This window comes from Phycodurus eques, chromosome 23 (assembly GCF_024500275.1).
Source record: "Phycodurus eques isolate BA_2022a chromosome 23, UOR_Pequ_1.1, whole genome shotgun sequence".
Lineage (NCBI taxonomy): Eukaryota > Metazoa > Chordata > Actinopteri > Syngnathiformes > Syngnathidae > Phycodurus > Phycodurus eques.
Genome location: NC_084547.1, coordinates 5,947,507 through 5,973,971, shown reverse-complemented (window position 1 = coordinate 5,973,971; position 26,465 = coordinate 5,947,507). Strand labels below are relative to the sequence as shown.

General features: G+C 49.5%; 3 protein-coding genes across 6 annotated transcripts in view; 2 read left to right on the top strand and 1 right to left on the bottom strand.

Annotated features, from left to right (window-relative positions):
* Positions 1-17,648, top strand: part of LOC133397658 (dachshund homolog 2-like) — a 30,678-nt gene extending 13,030 nt beyond the window's left edge. Inside the window, exons 2-12 of one of the 3 annotated variants that reach the window (XM_061668812.1) lie at positions 3,131-3,249; positions 8,459-8,569; positions 9,763-9,951; positions 11,257-11,420; positions 11,543-11,585; positions 11,741-11,815; positions 13,105-13,208; positions 13,325-13,472; positions 13,767-13,931; positions 14,183-14,245; positions 16,807-17,648. In XM_061668812.1, coding sequence (XP_061524796.1) covers positions 3,131-3,249; positions 8,459-8,569; positions 9,763-9,951; positions 11,257-11,420; positions 11,543-11,585; positions 11,741-11,815; positions 13,105-13,208; positions 13,325-13,472; positions 13,767-13,931; positions 14,183-14,245; positions 16,807-16,844 — 1,219 coding nt within the window. In that variant the 3' untranslated portion in view covers positions 16,845-17,648. Of the gene's footprint in view, positions 1-3,130; positions 3,250-8,458; positions 8,570-9,762; positions 9,952-11,256; positions 11,421-11,479; positions 11,586-11,740; positions 11,816-13,104; positions 13,209-13,324; positions 13,473-13,766; positions 13,932-14,182; positions 14,246-16,806 lie in introns of those variants that run through there. The other 2 variants (XM_061668810.1, XM_061668813.1) reach the window with 2 other exon arrangements.
* Positions 17,649-20,082: 2,434 nt separating this feature from the next.
* Positions 20,083-21,756, bottom strand: cnpy3 (canopy FGF signaling regulator 3). Its single transcript, XM_061668814.1, has 6 exons — positions 21,503-21,756; positions 21,180-21,306; positions 21,013-21,109; positions 20,809-20,931; positions 20,518-20,635; positions 20,083-20,446 (listed from the first exon to the last, which is right to left on the bottom strand). Exons 1-6 carry the CDS (start codon positions 21,606-21,608, stop codon positions 20,277-20,279), a joined length of 741 nt encoding a protein of 246 aa, XP_061524798.1. The 5' UTR covers positions 21,609-21,756; the 3' UTR covers positions 20,083-20,276.
* The window catches only part of LOC133397656 (GRB2-associated-binding protein 1-like), a 43,665-nt gene continuing 38,708 nt past the window's right edge, over positions 21,509-26,465 (top strand). For both annotated transcript variants that reach the window (XM_061668806.1, XM_061668805.1), the window contains exons 1-2: positions 21,509-21,820; positions 21,958-22,040. The gene's annotated coding sequence lies outside the window, so the exon portion shown is untranslated. The remainder of the gene's footprint in view (positions 21,821-21,957; positions 22,041-26,465) is intronic.

Below are 26,465 nucleotides of genomic sequence, written 5' to 3'. Positions count from 1 at the left end.
CCCCCGCCGCCACATGCGCCCTTCCTTCTCAACGTGAAAACTTCCTGTTGTTGCACTTTGTCCGGGAAGGCTTCAAAGCGGGTGGGCGTGGCCTCCGTTGCAGTTTTGCCTCCTAAACGCTAACATGTGAGAGTTTTGTGTGTGCAGACGTGTGTAAATGTGTCCGTGTGTGTTTGCCCACATGCCGAGGAAGCAAGCTAATGACGCCTGCGGCCATGGCGCGCGCACATTTGTACAGACATGCAGACACGCGTTAGCCCATCAACCTGGATAACTTGTCTCGTCAGCGATTGTGTGTGCGAGGCGTTTAATATTTAATGGCTGCTGGTTAAATATGCAAGTGTTTTTTTGCCTCCTGTCCCGAAGCACACCTGTTCCTCGATAAGAAAGGCTGGCTCGATCTTATGGGAAGGGCAGGAAGTGAGGCATGTCATTCGTCAATTCAACTTCCTGTTTCTTCATCTTTCTTTTAAGGTGCTATCATCCCCCCACCGTCCTTCTCAAATTATTTTCGCTCTACTTCTCTTATCGATCAATACTTGTTATCGTCCGTCTCTCTTCCTTTCACACTTGCGCGCACGGACAATGAAGTCATTCATCTGTCCAATCAAAGAGGCGGAAGCTTGGAGGAAAGTAAACAACATCGCTTTCTGCGCGAGTGTCCGTGATTATGATGTTTGTGTGCGTGTTTGTCTTAGGACCGACTAAAGATTTTTGTAGCCGACTATAATGTCATGAATGTCCAGTGACTCGTCAATGACATCATAAATTATTGGGAAGCTTCGAGGCTTTGATTATTTATGTTTTTTTTTTTCAGCTTACTTGAGTCATTCCAATAAACATGACTTTCCCACTGGCAACTTATTTCCGTCCTGTGGGACTGCGTCCGCTTTTTGGCCGCACGTTTCGCCGCGCCACAGAGCGTTATCGTCCGGACTTGACACTCGGTCAGCAATTAGTCGACTTCACGCTTGAATTGTTGACTGCAAAGTAGTATCGTTGACTCAACTAGTCGACGAGTTGTTCTACCTTTTATTGTGTGTGTCAGTTGGACAGACGTGCATTTGTGTCTCTGGTGTCTCTTCAAAAACAAATAATAAAGACACACAAACACACAGGATGGCGCCGATTAATGACGACGGCATCAAGCAAAACTCCCCTCAGTGTTATCTCGTTTTGCATTCCGAGCCGCAGCAAAGCAGTAGGACGTGGAAAGCGGTCATCCCGGTGTACCAAAACGGCGCTTATTGACTCCTTAATTGAGGAAGAGTCTCAGACAGGAAACGGAGAGATGAGCCGGACCAACGGATGAGTGCGCTGATGGAGGGATGCGAGGAGGAAGATGAAAGATGCTCGCTAAAGAGGGGCGACCTCTCGCTCGGCGCAACGTATTGACCGGCGCCGCCTTTGATAAACTGCGTGTGCGCGCGTGTGACCTCTGCTCGTCTCCCGCTAAATCAATCCGTCCAACGTGTTAGCCAATCGGTGCTTATTCACCGCCACGCCTGTTTGCGCGCGTGTGACCGACCCCGACCGGCCATCGGCGCCGATGACGAAGTATCGATCGAGGCTCCGTCGCCATAGAAACGGCCGTTCGGGAGGACGGGAGACGGCGCGCGTGTCCGAGCGGGAAGACTTACTTCGAGGCCGCTCGCCGGATTGTCGCGCGCGTGCGCGATGAGACAATAAAGCGACTTTTTTGGCAGGTGCGGTGCGGTCGGCGGGCCCGGCGGTAGGCCGACCGTGCGTGGACCCGGAGGAGGACGACAAATGTCTATTTAAGGCTTTCAGTCCGCTCAAGGTTAAGTGTTAGCGAATGAATGTAGGTCAGCGTGCGTGCGCGCGCGCATGCGTGACCTGCTCTTTGTGACAAAGCTCCATCCGAGTCCGAGTGAGTGGACCATTGAAGAGGATTAATACCCGACATATGGCAACCCTACGGGACACGCGCACACAAAGAAGTGTCACCACAAGGCCGTATCGTGTGTCTTTTGCACACACACACACACGCATGCATGCGGTCATGGAGTGGTGTGACGTAGAGGGGTGACTGTGAGTTCAAATGAAAAGTAAAGGTTCACGTTCACTCTCGCAGTGTGTGTGTGTGCGTGCGTGCGCGCGCGTGTGTTTCTCGCACAGGCTCTCTCGCCCCAAAACGCTTCTTTGTTTTCACACCCGCCCGCCCGCCCGCCGGCCGGCGCGCCGCTCCCGGTGGGCCCCGCCTGAAAGTTCCGGAGAGCGTCTCGTCTGCCTTCCCGGGAGTCGCGTGACGGCGGCCGCGTCTCGTTTTCTCTCGCAAGGTGTAAATGACTTTGCGCGGCCATCTGCTCGGGCGAGCCGCCCCGCCGCGAGCGAGCCTGCTCTCCTTTTACGTTTCGTCGTCAGCTGAGCGCGTCGAGAGAGGGCAGCTTCGGTCGGCTACAAAATGTTGTTGTAATTTGTATTGTAGTGGGGTTATAATAATATTTATACTTTCCAAAACATACCGTGATGGAGCCATCAAATACAATTCCAAAGAACGAAAGCGTTTTTGTCACACCGCATCAATCGAACGCGGCTCCTCGTGTTGTGATCGCCTCGGCCGGCCGGGGGCAGGCGGTTACGCTGTTCATTGAGGCGTTATTCGGAATCCCACTCGAGTTGTAGGTAGTCCTACCTGGATGCAGCAGCCAATCATATTGCAGTGTAGGATTCACAATAATGTTTCCCAATTACTCTCAGCTCATTGGCTAGTACAGCACTATTATTAGCCGTTCTACGCAGAGAATAAAGAATGTTTGCTAGAGCGTCTGTCTACATGTTGCTGCTGCACCATTTGCGATCCATTCAAGCGCTGAAACATAGATGCTAATTACTGTTAGCATTAAGCTAATGGACTATGTGGTTGTTTTGAACACACGGTGTAATTCTCGTTTTCATTTGAGTTTGACGGCAAACTTAGCAACAAAGAGCTTGAGGTCTTTTTTTCAATTGAAGAATTGTTCACTGTTTGTAATATTTTTATATTGCGTGTCATATCTCAAGTTAAGGCATCAAAGCCTTAACTCGGGATCAAAGCCAGGCTGAGAGTAGCGGCGCACGTGAGGAACGTTGTGTCTGATTTTTCCTCTCTTGTGTGTGTCGCCCGCAGCTCGCGCCCGGGTCGTCCTCCCAAGCGTTGTTCTTCCGGCGCCGGCGTCCAGGAAAGCCCGAGGCCGCTTCACCCGGCCCTGCCCGGCCTGCTGTCCCCCAACCTGCTGTCTCACGCCGGTCAGAATCTCCCTCTAATCCTCATCCCTCCATCCCGTCTCCCGGTCCCTCCCTTTACAGCGCCGAGGATGCTTAGAGAGGGGACGGGAAGAATTAGAGCAGATGCGAGGAGGCTCGTAACAAGCAAGTGGCTGGAGAGACGGAGGGATTAAAGAGGGGGGAACGGGAGACGGAAGAAGGGAAGCGAAAGACCTGACAGAGAGAGAGATCGGAGGTGAACGAGTGCAGGCGGCACGTTGGTGTGATGAATGACTCGTCTCCTGGGTCCCGCTCCTCCATCTGTCCATCCCTCCCTCCCGCTCTTCCTCGCGCTCCCTCCTGCCTCCTCCGCTGTCCTCTTTTCCTCTCATCCCTCATTCGCCACCTCTCGTCTACCTTCAAACTTCCGCTGACTTCTCCCTCCCTCCATCCCTTCGTCCTCCCCACTGCAGGATTAATAAAACATGCTTGTGTTTAGTGACATATGGACATGGCTCACTGTGGCATACTAATCACATGCACGCACACACACACACACACACACACACATCCCGCGTGTGTGTGCGTGCGTGCGTGTACAGAAGTGAGTGTTTGGTGAACATTAGTGTATCCCAGAGAAAACATTTGCTCACTTATGATCGCTCATTAGTTCACACAGACAGACACACACACACACACACACTTGGCAGTCACCACGTAACATTCGGCCTCAACCTCACACACACACACACACACACACGCGTGCGTGTTTCTTCTAGGCAGGCCTCGCGTCCATGGAGACTCCCGGTTGCCGGGGGAGACGAGCTGTTGTTTACGACCTGGCGGGCTGAGCGGCGACGGGGGGCGCGGGAGGCGTCGGCCAATCGCAGATGGACATTTATCACGCGGCTGGAAAACGGCGAGCGCGAAGAGGCGAAACGTGGCCGACCACGGAGCGAGATTATGCGAGTCGGACGGATGAGAAGGTGATGAAGGCCGGGGAATTCCGAATTTTCCCGATGAATTCCGCCTGCAAGCAGTTTGTGGATCGACGTGCAATTTGGGCGCGTCGATCATGACGGGATGCATGAAAACGTCTGTCGTACCTGAGGGCAACAGGAAGTCACCCGCTAGAGCTCACCAACATGGCGCCCGTGCGATTGTTCGAGGAATAGCTCGCCAGTGAGGGGACGTCGTGATTTCCTAGGAATGGTGTAGAAGTGATCATTCCAAAAGGTAGACACTTGCAGAGATTGAAGGGAAAAGGTACTTTTGCTGCCGTTTATACGGCCGTTGTCGTGCCCGTTGTGTTGCGCGTCGATATTTATCTGTTTCCTACCTTGTTAAATCATCCTTGATAATTGTTGCGAGAAAATCATCAACATGATCGATGTCTGATGTCAGATGAATATCCGCCCATCCGTTTTCGGCACTGCTTTTCCTCACCTGGGTCCATGCGTGGTCCCTGGCAAATCAACTAAAAACAATTGTCCAAAATGTGACCAATTATTATCCAGGAACAATTAACTCATTCACTGCCGCGGACGTTCATATTCGTCAACTGGAATCCGATCGTTTACTGCCACCGACGAATATACAAATACGTTTTCAACCGATCGCCGTAGACGAGGTCTGGCCCAGCTTGTCTGTGAAATTCAGCTTCGTAAACCACGGTAATGACTAATAATGACTGTAGATGGCGCCGTTGCATGGCTTTGGTTTTGAGATCATCACAGCTTTTGAGTAGAAGATCAAGATTGGGCGGTGAATGTCGACTTCATGTCAATTATGAGGGGGAGAAATGACAACTAGTTGAAAGTCGGACACGTTTAGGTCACCTCGCACTCCAACAGAGTCCATATATGTACGTGATATATATGTATGCTATAAACAGGGAATGTCGCGGTTGTTAGTAGGTGTGTGTCGCCATTGAGGGAAAAGCTGGCACAGCGCATAGGGTTGATGGCAAACGCCGTGTAAAAAAACAAAACAAAGAAACTGACGTTCACCTCGAGCCATGTGGTCAGTCGGTGTCTCTCGCGGAGCGTTTCTTCGTGGTTTATCTGTAAAAAAAAATATTTTGACATCAAACGCCTTTTTTCAGTCTTGTTTTTGTAATCTGAGATGACAGAAAAGCAAAAAAATATGAGCAGCAACGTCGTGTTCCGTTTGGCATGTTTCTTTTCACAAAAAGCTCGTTTCTCCATTTTTGGGTCAAAAAAAACCAACCCGTTTTTTGGGGTGTAAGCAACCCATGTTCTACTTCCGATTACTAAAGAACGGAAAGTAGGAGAAACAATTCTTTTTCTTCTGGTGAAAATTGAATCTTTGTTTTGGTAGGTTCTCTGTGGGTCTTGAAAGATCATTGTAAATGCTCGCAATATGGGGAACTCGCTCAACAGTTGGCCACCCCTGATCAACGCACTCCGTAGCGCCCCCTGGAAAAAAATATAAACGCTCATCCCCCGGCAACAGTTTCACCGACGGACACGACACTGATTCGCTTTCATGCACACCCGCGGCCAATTTAGAGCGAGGAAGGTGTGCGCAATATGACTTAAGTTGCCCGCGTCTCCTCCGCCGACTCTGACGCTGCGATGGTCGTGCTAGGTGTGCGCGCGCTAACCTTTGCGGGTGCTCTTTGTGCCGCTCATTTGACTTGTTAATTCGCACGCTCACACTCAACGGCTCAATGCTTTGCCTTGACTCTTCAGCGCGCGCACGCAACACTTCCTAGAATGCATACATCCACCCTGCATGCTCGCAACGGGAACTTAGTGCACTGATAAACATGCATACACATACACGCACGCACTCAGGAGTGTTGTGTTGATTACAGATGAAGTGGTTTCAATCTTCTTGTGACAAGAATACACTCACGTGAAGACTCGTGCACCTGCAGAGAACAAGGATGGGCGATCAGGAAGGAGAGCGAGAGAGCGTGCGTGTGAGGGCAGTGGAAGAAGAACCAAAGTGCTTCCAAGGCACTTTCGTCTCTCTTCATCTTTTGTTTTCCTTGCCAAGGTTGAACCGGTGCTAAACTGGAACGCTAGCTCGTGTCGCTAATAAGTAACGCAACGGTACCTCGACTTCCGAGTTTATTCCTTCTGTGAAAACCAAAACGAGACTGGGAACGGGCTCGACGATGTATTGACAGATATACAAACTACGAAACGGACTCGGCGCTTGGCTCGACTTGGACTTTTGTATGACGTTCGCCGTTCGCTCCACGAACCGCGTCGTCTTTTCTCACGATCGCGACACACGCTTTCAACGTATTTTGTTTATAGTATACATGTACATACTCGGTTCAAGTGGGAGGTGCCGAAACGTTTCCGACATGTCTCTCGCTCGTAACGTCACAAGCGGAGATTCACGCCCGATCTTTATCCTCTGCTCGAAAGCCGTGCGTAACTCAAAGCAAAAGCGACGCAATGCCGCCGTCTGCAGGGATCGTACATCCAAACGTAATCTGTCAAGTCATGAAAAGCTTTCCAGTGTATTCAACGCAAGTTTAGGTAAGTTAAGGTGCATCTGTACATGTGAAATTTTGTCGCTTGATGTCGGAAGTGTGTCGGATTGAAAACTGCGTTTCAGTCATGACGAAGATTTCAAACAAAAACGAAAAAATGGCGTCTCATACCTTCCGGAGAAAGCTCAAGATGGCCGACTTAAGTGCTGGAGCGCGGGCATTAAATCTGTTGGACTCGGCGCTCACGGGAGCATAAAAAAAAGAATAGTGTGTTTCTAAATCCAGAACACAAAGAGCAATTCCTCTCTTTTGCTGTTTGTTTTATTCAAAGTGTCACAGCGTGTGCTCGCTCGCGCCATCAAATATTGAGGAGCCAAACGGGCCGGGTCGGGGGCGGGCGAGAAGGTCGAGTCCAGGAGATGCTCCGTCGCGCCGCCACGACGACCCAAACCGTCAGGAAAACGGTGCTAAGAATGGGAATCTTAAAACAGTGGTAACAACGTTCAAGAGGGAGCTTGAAGCGGTCCCGAGAACTGACTGTGTGCCCACCGCGCAAGTTCCCGCGGAGACATTACATCCATACACTATAGAAAAAACGCCCGATGGTCGATGGTTTTATCAAAAAAATGAGTGGTGTAAAACACAGAAAGTACACCTTCCCTTTTGCTGAAGCATTGAGGATGAATCATCCTCATTAATATCAGACAGGCTATTAATACATTTGGAAAAGAGCCGTAGCTCATTTTTGACTATTACGAGGATAATGTTGGCCTGATCGTCGTATGTCCGCAAGGAAACTGAACAGTCAAGTGAAAGAGAGAAGAGTAACCGTAACGAGGGAATCACGAGCACGCACTTGGCCAAATACATATTTTGGCACGCGCAGGTTGTGATGATGCAAGTGTCTTTGAGGCAGGCTGTCGATCAATCGAACGCTAATTCCCGAGGGTCCTCGGTCGCCATTAGCGACGGGGGTCGATGCTCGGTAGCCGCGGACACGGCGGAAAGCCATCGATCTCGGCAAGTGCGCGCGCGGGCGCCTTTGATCGTCACGATGGAGACGATGTATCGGGGCTTTCTCTTCACATCGATCGTCTTCCGCTCGTACCGAAGAGTAGCGCCCGACCGATGTTTGGCGGCGTAGCGCTGGAAGTCGGACCGCCGATGACGCTCCGTCTTGCGCCTGTCTTCTGTCCGTCCGTCCGTCCCTTCGTGCTGCGAATTTCCAACGTGGATGTCCACCCCACAAGTTGTTGTGTTTTTATAGCTTACAGACAATTGTACTGTGTCGTGTTGTGTTGTGCGTGTGTGTGTGTGTGTGTGTGTGTAATGAGCATTCCTCTGAGGCCCTCAACCGTGGCAAACCCACACGCACGCACACAAAAAAACATGCAAGCATTCCTTCAAACACACTCACACACACACACACACACAGGGTCATCTCTCTCACTCTGCTGGTTGTTGTGTAAAGAAGTCAGTTCCAGGTCAGCGCACTGATCCAGGGATCTTAGTCCATACAAAAGAGTGTGTGCACGTGCACGTGCACGTGCACTGTGCGCGCGTGTGTGCATGCATGCATGCATGCATGCATGCGTGTGTGTGTGCTTTGTCTGGCCGCGTCCTCGGGGCGTCCCGAACACTCCAACAGAACGACTTCAAGTCAACATGCGCACGACGGCGACCGGCGGCGCGCCTCAGTGACGCCACCTGGAGGCGACAGGCGGAAGAGGGCGGCTCGCCTCGGGCGCTCGTATTGACGAATGTGTGTGTGTGCGTCAGGCCTGACGGCGGCCGCCATGGCCGAGCTCCAGAAGCTGCACAAGATGAAGATGATGATGAGTCTGCAGAACGGAAACGAGTCGGACAACGACGACCTACACTCCAACGCGGGTAACGCACTCGCACAACACATCGCAACGCAGTTGGACTTGCTGATCATGCCAAGTCACTTGACAACAAGCAGCAGACTGGCACATTGTAAATAACGCTTTCGAAAAAGAAACGACAAGATTTTTTATTGTCGCTTCCAAGTTCAAGTTTACCGTCAAACTAAACCGAGGACAATTGCATGGGTATTAAAAACAACTACGTGTTTTGTTTTTCCTTAATAGTCTATTTAGCTTAATGCTAACAGCGCTTTGTGTTGTTACACAAAACGCCATAGACAGGGTAACGAATAGCGTCGGTGTCAACTCATATTAGGTGGGCACAGCAGAAGGAGCAGCACAATGTCCATTGAACCGAAGCAAAAATGTGGCAAAAACTCTTCTTTGTGTCATGACTATGTTTTGATAAAGTACAATATTATAGTTTGTCATTAGAAACAAGTTTTTTGGGCTGTGGAAGCCTGGAACAGATGAATGGCGTTTCTATTCATTTCAGCGGGGAAAGATGATTTGACATGCGAGTGTGTTCCCGTAACAAATTCAGTTGAAGGCACCGCTGCATTTCGCTCCATTTCATTGGACAACGTGCCACAAGCGTGCGTGCCTTAACGCTTGGCATGCGTTCAACAAAGAGTCCATTATATCTCCGTGTGAATTATTCAAAGAAAACAAAACAAAAAGCATCACGGAAAAGAACGGCGAGCCATTCCCCGTGCTGACCTGCCAAATGGCCGGCTGGAAGTTTTTGTATTTATTATTATTTGAATTGTGAAAGTAGAAATCCTGCTAGGAGTGGCGCTTTTTGAAGAAAAGATATCTGTACGTGGCCACAATCACAAGGTTGTCTGTATGAAAAGAGAGCGAGAGAGAGAGAGAGAGAACATCTGCCCATCTGTTTGTACTTCTTGCCTTCCTGGTGTAAACGCAGAAGGGATGAGGCCCAGCTGTCACACACGCACACGCACACACATCTGTGTACGTGCACGGCGCAGGGGCAATAATAGAGAGAGACGGCTGCTAATTCAAACTAATGGAGGGAGATGAAGATGGATGAGGGAGGGAAGAGGAGGAAGGAGGGGGCGAGGTGGCAGGCGGGCGAGCGGGCGAGGGGGGCATCATTACACAGACGCCGAGAGAAAGAGAATTGTTCCAGTTTTGCAGGAAGTTTCACGCTTACGTCACGTCGCGTGTGCTCAGGAGGAAGTGAGTGCTCCTGGGACAAGGAGCGCCTGAGCAGCCCCCCGGCCGGAGCCCAGAGCGGCGGACCCGGAGGAGGAGGAGGAGGCGGGGCCATTCCGGCAGGAGGAGGAGGAGGAGGAGGAGGGCGGGGCCCGGCTTTGGGAGCTGTCAGTCAACAACAACAGCAGCAGCAGCTGCTCGCCAACAGTGAGCGCGCACCCACCTTTGCCGCTTGACCGTGTGTGCGTGTTACCTTGGCGATAGAATCGCTGCACGAAAAGCACCATCGGCGCATACGCCCACAAAAAGATGTCCGTACCTTTTGATTTGGTGTGTGTGTGTGCGTGTGTCATGATGAGTTTTGTGTGAGAGAGAAAGCGAATTTGGGGTGCGTGCATGTGAGCGAGAGAGAGTGTGTGCGTATCATGCATGAGTTTGAAGTTGGTGTGTGTGTGAAAGAGATGGCTGGCAATATTTGTTAATGTAGACCATTTAATCTGCTCCCATCTCCTGTATTAACACTCTGCCTGGATTAATCAGTAGACACTCAACTAAATGACTCAATTCATCAAGATCACGCACGCACACAAGCAACCGTTGCTTCTTATTGCAAGTCATGTGTTCGACACACACGCGCACGGCGGGAGGTGACAAACACTCACATTGATTATTGCGTCAGCGGAGTCGTCAGGACAACGGCAATCAGCGTTATTGTTTGACTTTGTCCGCACGCGCGCTGCCGTCTTGCCGCTCGCGCCGGACAACCGAGGGCTGGGGGGGGGGGGGGGGGGGGGGGGGGGGCGTCGCTAAAGCGAGTGAAACCCAACAAAACATGTCACCTTCAGTTGACCTTCCATCTTTAACCCCGGGCCCCCCGTCAAGTTCGGCACCGGGTCACGGCCTCCTAAGCACACGTAAAGGGAGTTGATATCTTAAAGAACGTGTCAAGTTGTTTCTAAATGCGTTGCCTGTGTTTGAAGAGAATTGCTGAAATCGTTCTAAGGCTGAGAACGAACAAGTCACAAATTGTGGAGATGTAGCATCAAACTGTTTTTCACCTTTTCATTGTCGCCCCTCCCCCCACTAAACACAAACTTTCACACCTTATCCAGCGCAGTTGAGACTTCATTATTATTATTAGCATTCCTCGGCCTATTTCTACCACTACAGCGCGCCGTTAGCTAGCTAGCTACGTCAACACCCCCAAAACGCCGCAATTTACAGACCGGCTCGATGCCATTATTGAAATTCCCGAGAGAGGCGGTGACGCCACGAACGAGCCTGCCGCTCGAAAGGAGCCCGTTAGCTCGCGGGCTCGCTAGCTAGCTGCTGGCGCCTCTCGTCGCCCATGACGACCTGCCGCCGGAGGGTTTCATACCTTTGACCGCTCAAACGTGTCGGGATGTGTAGGCGTAAGAAAGTCGTTAGATGAAGTAGCATCCGTTTTTCAAGAAGAAGCTAGGCTAGGCGTTAGCTTATGTGACTCGCTGTCATTTTTCCTCTTCGTTTCAGGACTGGACCTGCCCTTCATGATGATGCCTCACCCGCTGCTGCCCATCGGCTTGCCGCCCGCCTCCGTGGCCATGGCCATGTCGCAGATGAACCACCTCAGCACTATTGCCAACATGGCCGCCGCGGCTCAGCAGATACACGTGCACCGGGCGCCCGTCATCAAGGTTGAACCCGCTTGGCGTTTTTTCTGTCTGGAATGCATAATGCTCATTTATTTGTGTAGGAGCGGGTGTGTGACAGTCCCTCTCTGTCGCCCTCTATTGACGAGGCCAACACTCCTCTGCAGTCGCAGCCCAGTAGCTCGGCCTCCAGCTCGCCAGAAAGACTCGGTCGGTGGACGGTATTTTTTGACTTGCTTTAAAAACATTGACACGTACATCTTGAAGTATTTTCAAACAAAAAGGCTAAACACTTTTGTTACGTACGTGCGGTTGTTCGCTCTTCGTCGTACACGCACGCGCTGACGGCCGCTTTCCTTCTTCAGGCCCGCTGTCGGCCGATGCGGACGTCGCGCTGGCCGACGCTGAAACACCCGTCAAGAAAATCACAAAGGACAAAGGTCAGACCGCACGCACGCACACACACACACACACACACACTTCCACTGTATGTCAAGATATTCTGCATAATATCCACCTTCATCCATTTTCTTTTGACAACTGACAAATCATCCTCACTCTCTTCATCTCCTGTATCTACACACGCACACGCGCACACACACACACACGCATGCACGCGCACACGCTCAAACTGAAGTGTCAGGATGTTTCGCCGCTCCTATTGATCACCTGTCTCCGAGCCATCAATCAGACCGATGAGGATGGGTGTGTGTGTGCGTGCGTGCGTGAGGGGGAGCGATTGGAGGGGTCTTGAAAAAAGAGGCTAAGTGAATGGGGCGGGGCTAAAAGGGGTCAAGAGGTGGCCCGCTAAAAGCATGCGGGGCCTCACCCTTTATTTTCCGTCCTCGGAAATTCCCGATTCCCACCTCTTCCAAACAACGAGAGGATAAGTTCAAGCGCATGTGGCGGAGGAGGAAAAGTGTGGCTGGAGTGACAGATCCAAGATTAAAACATGCCGGTGTGTGCGTGCGTGCGTGCGCTTTAGAGTGCATCTTCATCAGCGTTAATTTCACAGCAGAGTTCACTCACTTGTCAGTGTGTTAGGCAATAAGGGCTGAGCAGACACTGTGACGCACTCGCAATGAGCGCGCGCGCACACACTCAAATCAAGGGTGTCTTTAATCCTTGCCAATTAGTACCTCGCCTGATTGTCTGAATACTAACGACACGCGCATGTGTGTGTGTCAAATGTAATTGATCCCTGTGATGCCGCATCGTTGACTTTTACACTTTAGTAAGCGTGTCTTCAGCTCGTTTGTGTGTGTGTGCGAGCGAGCGAGTGTGTTTCGGAAACGGTGAACTTCAGCGGCGCCTGCAGATTGGAGATGCAGCTAGCGGGCAATTCTTCCAAAAACAGGCTTCAAGCCACTCGCAGTTGAAGTTTACTGTCAAAACGAAAAATAAAGCAAAGAGAATTTCATGTTGCTGCTTTCAAGCAACCACATAGCTTAGCTGCTAGCTTAATGCTAACACTAAATCGCATCCCTGTTGCGTTGTTTCAAGCCTTTAAGCAACGGATTGAACAGTGCAGCAACGTGTAGACAGACAATATAACAGTAATCAATCGTGTATTCTTTATCCTCTACGTAGAACAACAAATATTAGTGCCGTACTGATGAGCTGCGACAGGAAGTCGGGTGTCTCAATGTCCGTCTGTCTGTCTTATACCGCCCCCAGGTGGTCCTCAAAAAGCAGGGCTCACTGTATTGCATGTTTCCTGTGTCCGTAGAAGAAGAACGGTCGCTCGGACAAGCCCTGCCCGCCGGCTTCCCCGCCCCGTTCCTATTCGCCGACAGCCTGTCGTCCGTGGAGACGCTCCTCACCAACATACAGGTGCAACCTCGACACTCCTTTTCTTTGCTTTGTTTTTATTTGCACATCATTGAACAAAGTATGTGTGTGTGTGTGTGTGTGTGTGTTTTTTTTTTTTTTTTTTTTTTTTTTCTCAGGGCCTCCTGAAGGTGGCGGTGGAGAACGCCCGCGTGCAGGACAAGCAGATCCAGGCGGAGAAGAGGGAGCTGAAGATGGAGCTCTACCGGGAACGGGAAATGAGAGAGAGTCTGGAGCGGCAGCTGACCTCTGAACTGCAGAGCAGAGGTCGCATGCACACGCCTAACTTTTCGACTCTTTTCTTCATTTTCTTTCTTACCTGCCACAGGGATGAAGATGAAAGTTAGCTAGAAAATTATCATCTGGCACGGAGCATCTTTACTCGTCGCCTTTAATGTCTGTACGTGCTCCCTGACGAATAAACTAAAAATAATTGTCCAGAATGTGACCAATTGACCTCCAGCAACAATGACGCAAGACTGTCTGTTTTGTGAGCTGTTAAAAGGCATTCTGGGAAATGGCGTCAATCCTAATCGGAGCGGCTTCTTCCTCTTGCTGCAGCGTCCATCCAGAAACGCCTGAAGAAGGAGAAGAAGGCCAAGCGGAAGCTGCAGGAGGCGCTGGAGTTCGAGTCTAAGCGGAGGGAGAGGGACGAGGACGCTCTGAAACGCTCGTCCTCGTCCTCGCCCGAGCCGCCGCACGCCGACGACGACGACAACGCTGCCGGTACTTCTGCTCTTTTTGCCTGGAATACAACGAAGATGACCTCATGATATCTGGGAAAGATGATTTCCAGGGGCCCGCAGATGTCTCATACAAAAATGATTTCCAAGGTTTTCTTTGATTCGGAGCAGTTAGCGTTGTTTTAGTCTTAGTTTTCATTTGGCGGGGGTGGGGGGGTAGCAATTAGCAAATTGGCGGCGCGTTGTGAGGAAAATGGAGCGGAGACGAAGTCGTGACGCTTGTGTCTCGTGCAGACGCTGCGTCTGACCCGCGGGAACAACTGAACGGGAAGCGGGACGGCAACGGAGCTGTGCAAGGTACACGCATGCGCGCGCACACGCGCCTAAATAGCTTAATCCTGTTATGATATCAAATCACCTACAGTACACCAAAACCTGCTTCCTGTCAACACTTCCCAACTAACTGAACACTCTTGCACGTGCACGCGCGTGTGTGTGTGTGTGTTAGTATGCATGTGTCATTGTTGTTCCACCAGCTGTGCTAAGTCCTGCCTGACATTGAGAAGCTTCTTTTTGAAACGCTGCGTGTGTGTAAAATCGCTACACGATGGGTGTGAGAGAGTTTGAGCCGCACTTGGGTGAGAAAGGCAACTCTAATTATCTCTCTCTCTCTCTCTCTCTCTCTCTCCTCTTTAGACCTCTTTTCGATCCTCACTTTTCTGTGCGCGCACATCGGCGTGTGCACGCACACACATTTACGCACACTTGCAGACCCACCTGATTTCATGAATGTTGATTGGCCCGGTAGGCCCCCTTTGCTGCTGTACGCACACACATTCAGGCCTACTGCCATCAAAGCGTTTTGCACCTACAGTGGTTTTCATGCGCACACACACAAACCTCGCTCGCCTCTCACCTTCCACGCTCTTAATTAACGAGTGGAGAGAAAAGTGCTGAATACAAAGAAAGATGTGGCATCAGAATCAGACGAGACGCGGGGAGGAAGAGGAGGTTTTATGGGAAAGGTTGCGACAAAAAATGCACCGAGGAAGAGGAGGCAAAGGAGTGCAGCGGGAGGAAGAGTTGGCCTCGTTGGCAGGCCGGCTGACATTTACGGCGACCCGCCGACGGACTTTAACGAGGCGGGTCGGTGCCGTTTTCCATTTGGGCGACGCGCGCACGCAAATGCACGCAATGCCTCCGGTCGGCAATCACGAGGCGCCACGACGAGGAAACGAGACCGAGACGACGGCGCTCGTAATTTTGCCGGCGATCGGTGAGCCGCTTTTGTCACAGTGCGCCGCCTGCCCGCTATGCTTTCTTTGTCATGGCGGTCACGCGGTCGGTTGGTCTTTCCCGGCTTTAAGCGGGACTTTCAAACGCTCTGCTCCGTGCAACCTGAAAAAGAAGCGCGGATGGAGAGAAATGACAAAGCTCGACAGCGGTGTGCCGCGCGGGAGCCTGAAAACGACGCGCAGAGGGAAAGAAGTGAGGGAGCGTGACGGAAGAATGCCATGCAATAACCTGGAAAGGAAGCACAGCGTGAGACGGGTGGAAAAACGTGACAGGAGTATGCCACCCAAAAAAAGGAAAAGAAGCACCGAGGAAGAGATTTAAAAAAGGGCGCCGCACAATAACCTGACCAAGAAGCACCGTCAAAACAAGAAGCAAAATACGGCGGAAGGCGGAAAGCTGAGTTTCGGCGTCCCCGCGACAGAATTTGTCGCGTCCGAACACCTTTTGCAGGAGGCGGCAAGACGTCAGCAGAACGGGTCGGGATAAAAATAAGCCGGGCGTAACAGATAGAGGACGGGAGGTGAGGAATGGGAGGCGTGCTGCGTGGCAAACTCGGGGACAGAAAGGGGGAAGGGGGGTGCTTGTTAAAAATAGCGAAGGGCAGCAGATGAGAGGGACAAAGAGGAGTAGGAAATAAGAGAACATTGTCAAAGCAAAACAGAAACAACTTTTCCCAACAGATGTCCTATCTGCTGCAGGGAGCGGCGAATGGCAGAGGAGAAAGTGGGGCGGCGTTAAGGCCGCCGCTATGCAGAAAATGTAAACACTTTGCAACGTTGGCAGAAAACAATGACACCGCAGGGGGGGGGAGGAAGGCGCGCGTGCGCCCGCTAAGAGGAGATCTGAGATCGCGGCCGAACAGGGAAAGGAGGCGGCAACAACATACACCGAATCCCATCTCATCATCTGCGACATATAGAGACCATAGACATTTTTTTCAAGACTTTTTCCCCATCCCGTATGCGTTGAAACTTATTAAAACATGATCTATAGATAATTTGTCGAATGAAAGTTCACTAGCTTAACGCTAAGGAATAATGTGAAACGCCACAGACGGGCAAACGGAACTTAGCTATGCTCCTTTGACCGCTCCTGGGAAGGTTCACCACTGCGCCGTGTTTTCTCTATTTGGACTCTCACCGTGGTTCGTCGGAGTCTTAAAATGGCCGATGACCGATAGACGCCAATGACTTTATTTCTCATCCGTTCTTGAATTTCTTTGGGGCGTTGCAGCTTTTTGACATCTTTTGTCCGACAGTCTATGGAAGTGACTTCCCGTCTGGAGGTGATCGATCAGGCTTGGGTGTGGTCGGTGAGAATGAACCAGAAATGTGATTAGCCACAGTTAATTCATGATTTAACAAGGGGGCAATTCATTTGTAGTTTTGAATAGTTTTCTTTTTTCTTAAATCATTGAAGTCGCTATTTAAAAACTGTATTTTATTTGGCCTATCTTTGTCTGGTGTTATTTCCATTTGTCTGATGGTTTTCAACACAAAAGTGGGGAATCGATGCAAAAATCGAAGAATTTGAGAAGGGGGCCGATACCTTCTCACGGCAACATATACTGTCCATGTGCGTATGTTTTACTGATTGATTGTTTTGTTTTGCCTTCAAATCAGAATCTCGGGCTTTCCTGAAGACCACCATCATGTTCTAGAGCGCCGGAGCCCCCCCGCTGCCACGCCCTCCCCAGGCGGGATGCAACTTTCGTCCCGCACGATGGCCTCTCCTCCGCATCATCATCAAACAAGTGATAATAATTCATTCCTCTTCCCGTGGCTTTTGTTCCCGCGTGAAGCGTGCCGGGACGGACGGACGCGGACGCGGACGCGGAGGCCGAGCGGACCGGAACGCGATGACCTCTTTTGGCAGAACTTGTGTCCACCTCTTTGGCTGGCCCACTCGGATTGGACGGCAATCGACTCATAGGCGCTGAAGCGAGACGCTGTATAAAAAAAAAAAAAGAACAAGAATAATAATAATGTTCCGGCGTATGGGGGGGGATCTCATTTCTTTCTTTTTGTTTTCTGTATTGGAAAAGTGTTTGACCCTACATGCACCCACTCCTACACCTCGTCTTGGACTCAATGAAGCGTTTTCTATCACCTTGAAGGACATCTTAAAACAAAAGACAAAAAAACCTTTTTTTATGACGAAGTGATTTTTAGAGTATTATATCCTCCACCTGACCAGGAAGTAGTCGTTTGGCGATTGAGTCGAGTAGCGCTTTTCGTTGTCTTGCTCTCCGGCCGGCGGGTGAGCACATCAAGTGCTCCTGGCCTCCACTTTGTAACTTGGTCACCCGCGCTTTTTTATGCCGGTGTCTGTTCTTTGTGAATTTGAAATGTACAGCAGGTGTTGATGTGTGTAGATAGAAGTGCCGCTCGCTTGTTTTTCTTTGGGTTCCTGTTTGTGTGGCTGTGAACCGAGCGCAAATATACACCATTACAACCACCGCGCCGGGGTGACGCGCACTTGCTGCTCTTTTCTTTCCGCACTCGTGAACGCACGGCCTTTCCTCGCCCAGGGGTGCCGCCTCCTTCCTCTCGCTCGCCGTCTCCATCCCTTTTACCAAATAGCTGATGTCACTTTTTCCATTTCCCCCTAATGGAAGCCCCAAGAGCCGAGCGATGGACGGCGGATGGACGAGAGACGATGGAGGGAATGAGGAGGGATGGAGAGGTGAAGGATGCGAGTAACCGCGCGGGAGGCGGGCAAGGCGGACCGCGACGACAAACCGATGCTTAAAGGTGGCACGGTAACCATGGTAACGCCTCACCGAGACAAGCTCTACTTTGGGTACAATAGAGACACTCGAAGGTTAACTAAACTATTTGAGGATGTAAAAAAAAAAAAAGACAGACTAAAAATGGTGCCAAGAAAGGGAAGACGGGCACCTTGCTCCATTAATCTTCATTAGAGTCGTTATCAGGAAAATTAAGATGGGAATTTCCTCCCAAAATGAAAGCCGGTCGTACAACGCGTGCGTCAAACCCAGTAAACCTCCATGTGCGCACAAGCTGTAAATAAACAACAACAAAAACGTTGTTGACTCGATGGCTGCTGGGCGGTGTCGCAAAGCACGAGCGTGCCGCACAAAATCCCGAAAAAGAAGCGCACACGGACCCCAGAATCTGTCACACAGCAAATCCCGAAAAAGAAGAACAGTGAGAGAAATGGACGGAGGGCGGGCGGAGACGCAAAACCCCGACGTCCAAATTTCTCCTTGCTGTCATTTGGCAGTGCAAAGGTCAGCTGTTATTGGTGGCGGGCCCTGAGGCGTGGATGCAAATGTCCGCCAGTGTGAAAGCTTGCGTGTCACACCTTTCTGCTCCAAATGCCACACAGCTCCGCGATTAGCACGTTAGCGTATTTGCGCTCCATTGCGCCAAAAACATTCAATGGCGGTGAGCTGGTGCCAGTAATAATAATCATAATTCATTTTATTTCTAGGCACATTTCAAGCCACTCGAGGTCACTCTACAAACGTAGCTAAAAGAAGTCAATACGATAAAAAATAACAAAACATAAAACGACAATTAAAATGGCCAACGACATGGGAAATGTTACAGTGAATCGTAAGTCCGGAATAGATGTGTCTCGAGTTTGGATGTGAAGAAGGTTCGTGAGTGTGTCGGGGCGAGCCAGCGGTGGTGAGTTCCAAAGACGCGGGCAGAGCGGCTGACGGGACGGCGAGGTGGATGCGGGACGGAGACTTGTATTGTCTGTTTACATGTGTTGCTCCAGCATTTGGTTTCAAATATGGGTGATATCCCCAAAACTAGCGATGCCAAGCGTTAGCCCATCAAAGGCGTTTTCCATAATGTTAGCATCAAGTTGTTGCTAGCGGTTGAGCAAAACCACAGTTCAGTTTGTCAGCCGGCCGTTATGTCGCCAATTCTGCTCGAGGTGCCCTTTTTTTTTTGTTTGTTTGTTTGTTTTCCAAAATTCTTCTTTGTGAGTTTGGAAAGCGTTTCACTGAGATTTCCTACAAAGTGGCGTCGCTCTGTCGCAACCGAAGCGCTCAAAGTGGGCCTGTTTTGGCGGGTGTGCAGCGAAGACATCCAAGATGCACGGAGGCGACGCTCTCGTCGGGCGGGTCCCGTTGCCAAGGTCACCTGCGGGGTCGCCAGCAAACCAAACAGATGACGCGGCGTCGAGTGCTGCGGACGTCGTTTGTCGTCGTCTGTCTACGTTGCGCTCGCCTTAAACGTGTCCTGCGCTCACTCCCGGAGGCGCTTGCTTTATTTAAACACAATGTTCGGGCTGAAGTCTTTATTTGAAAATGTCCTTTGAGAAAGACTGAGTGTGAACTGCTCCAGATGTTTGTGACACAGTTACGTGTTCTATTGCGTTTTATCTCTTTGTATCATTGCGACGTGATAGTGGAGTAAGTTCAATTCGTCGCTGAAGGCCCAAGTGGCAGATGGAGGGCAGAACTCTGCAACTCCGGCTCCCTCGAGTGGTGACAGTGTGACATTACAACGCCGCCGGGTCATTCTTGGCGAGCTCTGGCTCCCTCCAGAGGCAAAAGGGTGACATTACAACACCCCAGATCATCAGTCAAACAACGCCAAGCCGCCTAAAATGTATGCTGGTTTTTTAGCATTAGGCTAGCCGACTTTTGTTAGCTGAAGTTATTTGGTTTGGGTAGTTGTCCTTTATTTTGTGTGTCGGTTTCACAATTAACTTCAACTGGGAGTGACAAATAAGCATTGTGAAGCAAAGCAAGAAGGTTTTGCCTCTTATTTGGAGAATTGCGCTAGCAAAGAACAGGTGCTAAAGAATACTTCATGTATTTGAAATGTATTTAAAGCGTGAGAGGTTTGAAAGTTACAAAATATGTCTTCACATTGCAGATTTTTCCCTATCTCAGTTGAGTGAACTAGTCAATAGTTATACATATAAAACTTTATTGGAAGACACAAATGCCACAGCATCAAGCACGTTTTACAACAAAACACTAGGAAATGCACACGCACGCGTGCATCTTTAAATAGCAGCTTGTACACACACGCACACATCCAGCATTACCATTAAAACAAAAGTACAGAGGAACGCAAGTGTTCCTGCATTGCGGCTCGAGTTGTCACAGCTCAGTCTTGGTCCCAGACAGAGACACCTGAGGCTGGACTCCCTCCTCCTCCTCCTCCTCCTTCACTTTCTTCTTGCTGTCAACTGCTTTGCTTTTCTTCTTCTTTTCTGCAATGGCCGCCTGGTCTCCCTTCCTTTTGGGTGTCCACTCCTCCTTCAAACAGGCTGCGCAAATCACGCAAAGCGGTCAGACGTCGCCGTGGGACGTAGCTGCCCTCATATTGCGTGCGTCTCACCTGTGTCCTTTCCTTTCAGCACATGCTTCTCACACAGGTAAGTGGTCAAGTCTTCTTCCTGGCTACCTTTGTACCAGTCTTCAATCACGTCCTCATACTGCTCCACCAACACGTCACACTGACACACAAAATACAGCGGCACCGTCGACTTACCAGTTGGTTTTATTGCCTCACCAAGCTTGTAAATCCAATTTAAGATCTGTATTGCTCCTCATTTTTTTCGTACCCATTGAAATGTCATTCACTTGTTCCCCTAACGTGTATGTATATACAACTCCGGCACATATTTACCCGCTTCTTGAGGTCAGACACTTCGGCCGACGTCTCGTTCCACAGCTCGTACGGAATGTCCATGACCACGTTGACTCCTTTATTGACCAGGCCGTGAAGGGTGGAGAAGGTCTCGGACATGCCCTAAACAACCAAAGTACACGAACTCTTCTCGATGGAGCTAATGAACCGGCAGGCCTTCATTTCGAGGTTCTCGCCCGTTACCTTGGCGAAGCGGTTGCTGCCGCTTCTCTCTTTGTGCAGGTTGTACTCGAGCAGCCTGTGACACACGTTCTCCAGCACCTCGATGAAGCGCAGGTCGCTGTGGACATGCAGGAGTCCAGAGGTCATTTGAGGCACGTAGCAGCAAAGTCTTTCGCAGTCCCACTTACGACTTGACATATTTGATGGGCGGAGCTCCCTTGCTGTCAATGAAGCGATAGTTGCGGTCGATGACTTCCTTGGTCTTCCCCGTTTCGTCGAACGCGGACTTCATCTCGATGCTGACAAACTTGCACACTGAAGATGTGACAATTAAACTGTATTATAACACCAAACTCATCTGATAACTATTAAATGTGAAAACTATTTTAATTCAATAACAACATTTTTTATTTTTTTATTTTTTTTTTTAACCAACGCTTAATTTCATTGCATATTCCAGGTGGCTCTGTCACCGCCCAAGTGCATTGTGGGTTGCTCGCTGCTCACTTACCTTCACAATTGTCCGGAAGATGAACCCACTCGTCGTCGCCGTCGTTCTTCGCCCTTCCAGCCACAGCGACGGTCATCAAAAGCCAAAAGCGAGCCACTGAAGTCATTCCGCCCGCCTTTGTTGGACTCTCACTGATCGAAACGCTCGATGTATCCTTCTTTAAAGCTTTATAAACGGATTGTTTTCTTCTCCTTTCGATGGCTCATCGCAGCTACGACAACTTCCGCCTTCGGCTCTACACCGACCAATCAGAGCAGAAGAAGTGGCACGAGTTCGACCAATGAGGACTGACCAAAGATCGAAAACAGTAACGAAGAGGTTTGTCTCTCGTCAGTTTCCGTGACGCGCACCATTATTATTCGCAATGTACCTCAACGAAGCTATTCGAGTGGCGGTCTTCACTCGTTATACTAGGCTCAGTTGTATATATATTTTTTTCTCCCTCCATTCCACAGGGGGGCACCGTGTACACAGAAAAACTGTAAAACGTGGCTGTGCGTGATGAACAAGCTTTGGGGGTCCTTGAGACAACATTGTGGTGAGTTTGGAAAGCAACGCACTGAATTCTAGTGATACAACATCTGTTCTATTGCTCATACACACACACCGATTTTAAAAAATGTGAGCGCCAAGAATTAAAAAAAAAAAAAAAAAAAAATCTGAGTGTGTGCTTACTGCAGGTATCAAATGCATGTCTGGCCATTGGATATGAATTTTTTTTTAACATTTGTCAGCCCTCACCATTTTCTGAGCAGACTGGTCAGGAAAAAAACACACCACACGATACTTGAGAGGTTCAGAGACATCTGATAACCGGGCCTTTGCAAGCGATGTACATACTCAAATTTGACCCGATTGTTGGTGTGTGTGTGTACACTAGTCCCTCGTTTATCGCAGGGGTTTGGATTTCAGAAAACTTGCGAAGTGGTGTACTCTGTGAATTCTACATCTTTTCAAACTTTGTGCATAATACCAAAACAAAATATGCATGTGAGGTACGCAGGTATTGTTTTTGTCCATTTGGTCGCCATCCTCACATTCTAAACTGTAGTATCTGTGACTTTGAATGAGTGTGGCTTTAAAGAGTGGGGCCTGGCGAGTCAAGTTTATTTGCATTGCCCTAAATCACAAGAGTCGCAAAGGGCTTCACGGGCCCACAGTTTGCAACGACTGATGACATCCCCTAATCTATACCCACCAATCGGGCAGGCAAAAACTCAAACCCCATTTGGGGGCCTTGACAAGGTAGCACTTTCCTGATGGTCCAGTTTTTGGATTCCGTGTGCTGCTGCCTGCCAAAAGGACAGCCGGCTCCTGGTGACGCAGGTGTGTGTGTATGTGTGCGTGTGTCTCCTAGCACAAGTTGGTGGAGGAGAGTTCGATGCGGCGTGCAAAAGAGAGAAAAGATGAGAGCTGGTTCCTATTCAGCAGCGCGGCCCACACAAGAGCTTTGTGTGAAAACCCTCACGTCTCTCTCGGCAATACGAGTATCACACACACACACACACACACACAGTGTGTTACAGAAGCGGCAAAAAGAGCTTTCAACCATGTCAGGCTAACATTGCACGCAGGCACTGTGTTGTGCCTTTACACCGGGAAATAAAAGACGTTTGGTTTGGCGAAGCTAGTGCGCTAGTCGGCCGGTCTGTGGGCCATTTGGTACCGGGCCACAAAGCGAGACTCGTCCAAAAATATTTTGCTGATCATCAGAGTCTGACGTTTTTTTTTTTTTTTTTTTTTTTTTTTTTTTTTTTTTTTTTTTTTTGGGGGGCTCTGCACACTGAGAGGACATAATTCAAAATAATTCATCAGTTTTTGTAATACTGCATCAATTGAATGGCCATTGCGTTGCTCCTTCTGGTGTGCCCACCTTGGCCCTCTGCGGGCAGTACAAGACAGACAGACTGGTATACTCTTTGTTGTGCGGCAACTCCTCTCTTAGCGCATTAATACAGCACTAATATTTGTCGTTCGATGCAAAGGATAAAGAATATATGATGGAGTTCAATTGTCTGTCTACGTGTTGCTGCAACATTTGTGTTCAATCCGTTGCTTAAGGTGAATAAAGCACCACAACAGAGGTGCTTTTGTTGCGTTTTTAGCATTAGGCTAGCAGACTGAAAGGCTAAGGTAGTTGTTTTAAATGCACAAGGTGTCATTCTTGGTTTTATGAGGGAACATTTTTGCTCGTTTCACAAGTCACTTGCAATGGAGACAGTTTGTTTCCCACCGGTGGGACGTAGCGCTGGAGGGGAAAGCAAACACTTTTGGAAGGATGCCTTTTATTAAAGAGTCAACAACGTGCGCCAGCTGTCCGCTTCTAGAAAAATAACAATCATACATTCGTTTACATGGAAAAAGAGAGATTTTTTTTGTTTTCTCTGTTTTAAAGCTGGAAGTCCCAGTGAAGAGGGGGACCTGACATCTGTGAGTGTGCGTGCTTGTGTGTGTGTGTGTGTGTGTGTGTGTGAGAGAGCTCCTATTTTGGAAAACTAGCTGCATAGGCCAAATTGTTTGAAACCTGTGACGCAACTTTTTTTTTTTTCTTTTTTTTTCTTTTTTGTGCTCACCATATGGGTCCCGAGTGGGTGAGGTTTAGGGTGCTGTTTAAATGCTACACATATTTATTTATTTTTTTACTACTTCTACACTGTGATTAGTAGATACACACATTGTTGTTAGTGCCCCGTGTAAGTTTGGCTTTGTTTTTTCCTTGTGTTGTAAGACGATAAATCTTGTAGAGAAAGTCAATATATTGTCGTCTGTGTGTGAGTGGGTAGATGCATGTGTGTTTGTGTGAATAAAACATGATGAAACCTCTCCCTCCAGAGACACCGTCTAAATGCGTGCGCATTGTCTCATCTGCCTCTCAAGACGACAAATCCCCTTCACTGAGACACGCATTAGGGAATCAGACAGCCATTACTCATATTGATCCCTCAGAATGATTGATTTTCTACTTTGTGTGTGAGCTCATCAATTAGAGGAGCTTTTGGAATGATCGATACTCGTCAATAAGCGTATCGGAAGGGGGAGAGGCGTGACGTCCGCCCCCGGTCGTTATGGCGATCAGCAAGGTGTAATTGGTCATCAAACCAAATCAACGGCGCGAGGCGCCCTGCCGGTTGCGCGGCAGCGACGCCCGAGCAGGTCGCCACGGCAACGCAGAGAGGCACCACGTGAGCGAGCCAATTGATAAACACACAGAGCCCGCTTGGCCGAGCGAGCCCCCCCGTCCCCCCTCCCCACCCGGCGGCGGCCGGTTGAGCTGTGACGAACTGTGGCGTACCGGGCACACATTTTTGGATGGCACAGCTGCTGGTTTTGAGTTGTGGGGCACTTAGAAGCTCCTCCCTTTCCGTCATTCTAGTTACTTGACAGCAAGATGCCACATGATGGTGCCAGAGCACTACTTTTATTGTAGATAGGGCTATGGCATGGGCACAACAACAGTGACTAGGTGAAAGCCACCGAGTCACTGTTGTTCCAGCAAATTACGGCGGCTAGCTAGTTGTACCACAAAGTATAGTACCCAATCGCAAATATGCGGAGGAAACACTGGAATGTGTTCAAAAAGTATCCTCACTAGTTTTGCAACCACTTACACTGTGGCGCCTTGAGATTTGCGTTTAATTTTTTCCGTGACCATGCTCATAACTCAAAACATGCATATCTCAAATCCTCTCTCCCCATTGGAATGAATGGAAAGGCCGTTAATCCGTTCCAGCCTCCCCAAAAACCCAATACAAATTTTGAAACGTGTTTCTTAATAATGAAAATAGCACTCTATAATATTGCTCTCTAAAAAACATATCGTCAAAACATAATGAATTCACAATGAATGAATGAATGAAGTCACAACATGGTGAATTAATTGCAGCTCCTTCTAGGGTGTGTGACTTGGCCACCGGGGGCAGTATAATACAGTCATGCAGACAAACGAAGAAGAGTTTCTGTGACTCAGTAAGCTGCCGTAATATTAATCGTTATATTGTCCGTGTCGCTGCACCATCTGTGTTCTACGATCAGTTTAAAGCATTATAACACCGCCACATAGAGACTGTTCGTTATGGCGTTTCCCATGATCTGTTGGCATTAAACTAGCAGACGTTAAGGCAAAGTTTTGTGGTTGTTTGAAATTCAGAACATGAGATTGTCTGTTTTGTTTAGTTTGACAGAAAACTACAAGTCGGAGTGGCAATAAACAGCTTAACATCTCTTTTGAAGAATTTGCCAGCCCGCTGCCTGTCGCGGCTTCAGCGAGTCGAGTTCACAAAAAAAAATCCGCTGACGACACCTCGTAGTTCAAAACTCTGAACTTGTATCTCAAAGCACCACTGGAGATGGCGTCATCCTTCGAGTTTCGGCTCCGGTTTTGAGGGACGCTCCAACATTTGTGAGCGTGTTGTGATGTGGTCAAACACGCATAACTTTGTCTGCCCGTGCTGCTGGACTGCTGGCAACGCGAAATGTGAGTAACGTGACCCAAATCGTTTTTGGCTGGTCGCCCGCCGGTGGTATTAAAAAACCAAAAAGCGTCCACCGGCTGCGTGTGCACACTCACGCCCGCCACGCCACCACTTCCTGTCCAAGTCCAACAAGGTCGATTTATTGAGCAGCTTCAAGTGGGACAAAGTCGAGGAAGAACTGAATTAGGAGCCGCGGTCTTGGAGGCAACTCAAAAAGAAGCGAATACAAACCAGAAACGTCCTTATTAGTATTATTATTAGTGTAATTATTACTAGTATAAGTATGATTGGGGTAGAATGTGGTTCCTTGGCCCTGATGGGTGCCGAGAGAGGGCAAAGGGGGTGCAGGTTATCACAGCAGTGTTGAAGGCGTCCTTTGTCCTTTAAGTTCTGCCTCTTCAGGCTACGTTCTCACCAGTCCTGGTTCTTCCACTGCGCTGGCGTTAAGCGGCCGTTTAAGCGGTTAAAGGGAAAACGGCCTCGTCCTCGTC

Coding starts and splice junctions, on each gene's coding strand:
- cnpy3 (XM_061668814.1), bottom strand. CDS start 21,608: ATGACTTCAGTGGCTCGCTTTTGGCTTTTGATGACCGTCGCTGTGGCT. Junction 21,110..21,179: donor CCCATCAAATATGTCAAGTC/GTAAGTGGGACT, acceptor GCATGTCCACAG/CGACCTGCGCTTCATCGAGG. Junction 20,932..21,012: donor GCAGCAACCGCTTCGCCAAG/GTAACGGGCGAG, acceptor TTGGTTGTTTAG/GGCATGTCCGAGACCTTCTC.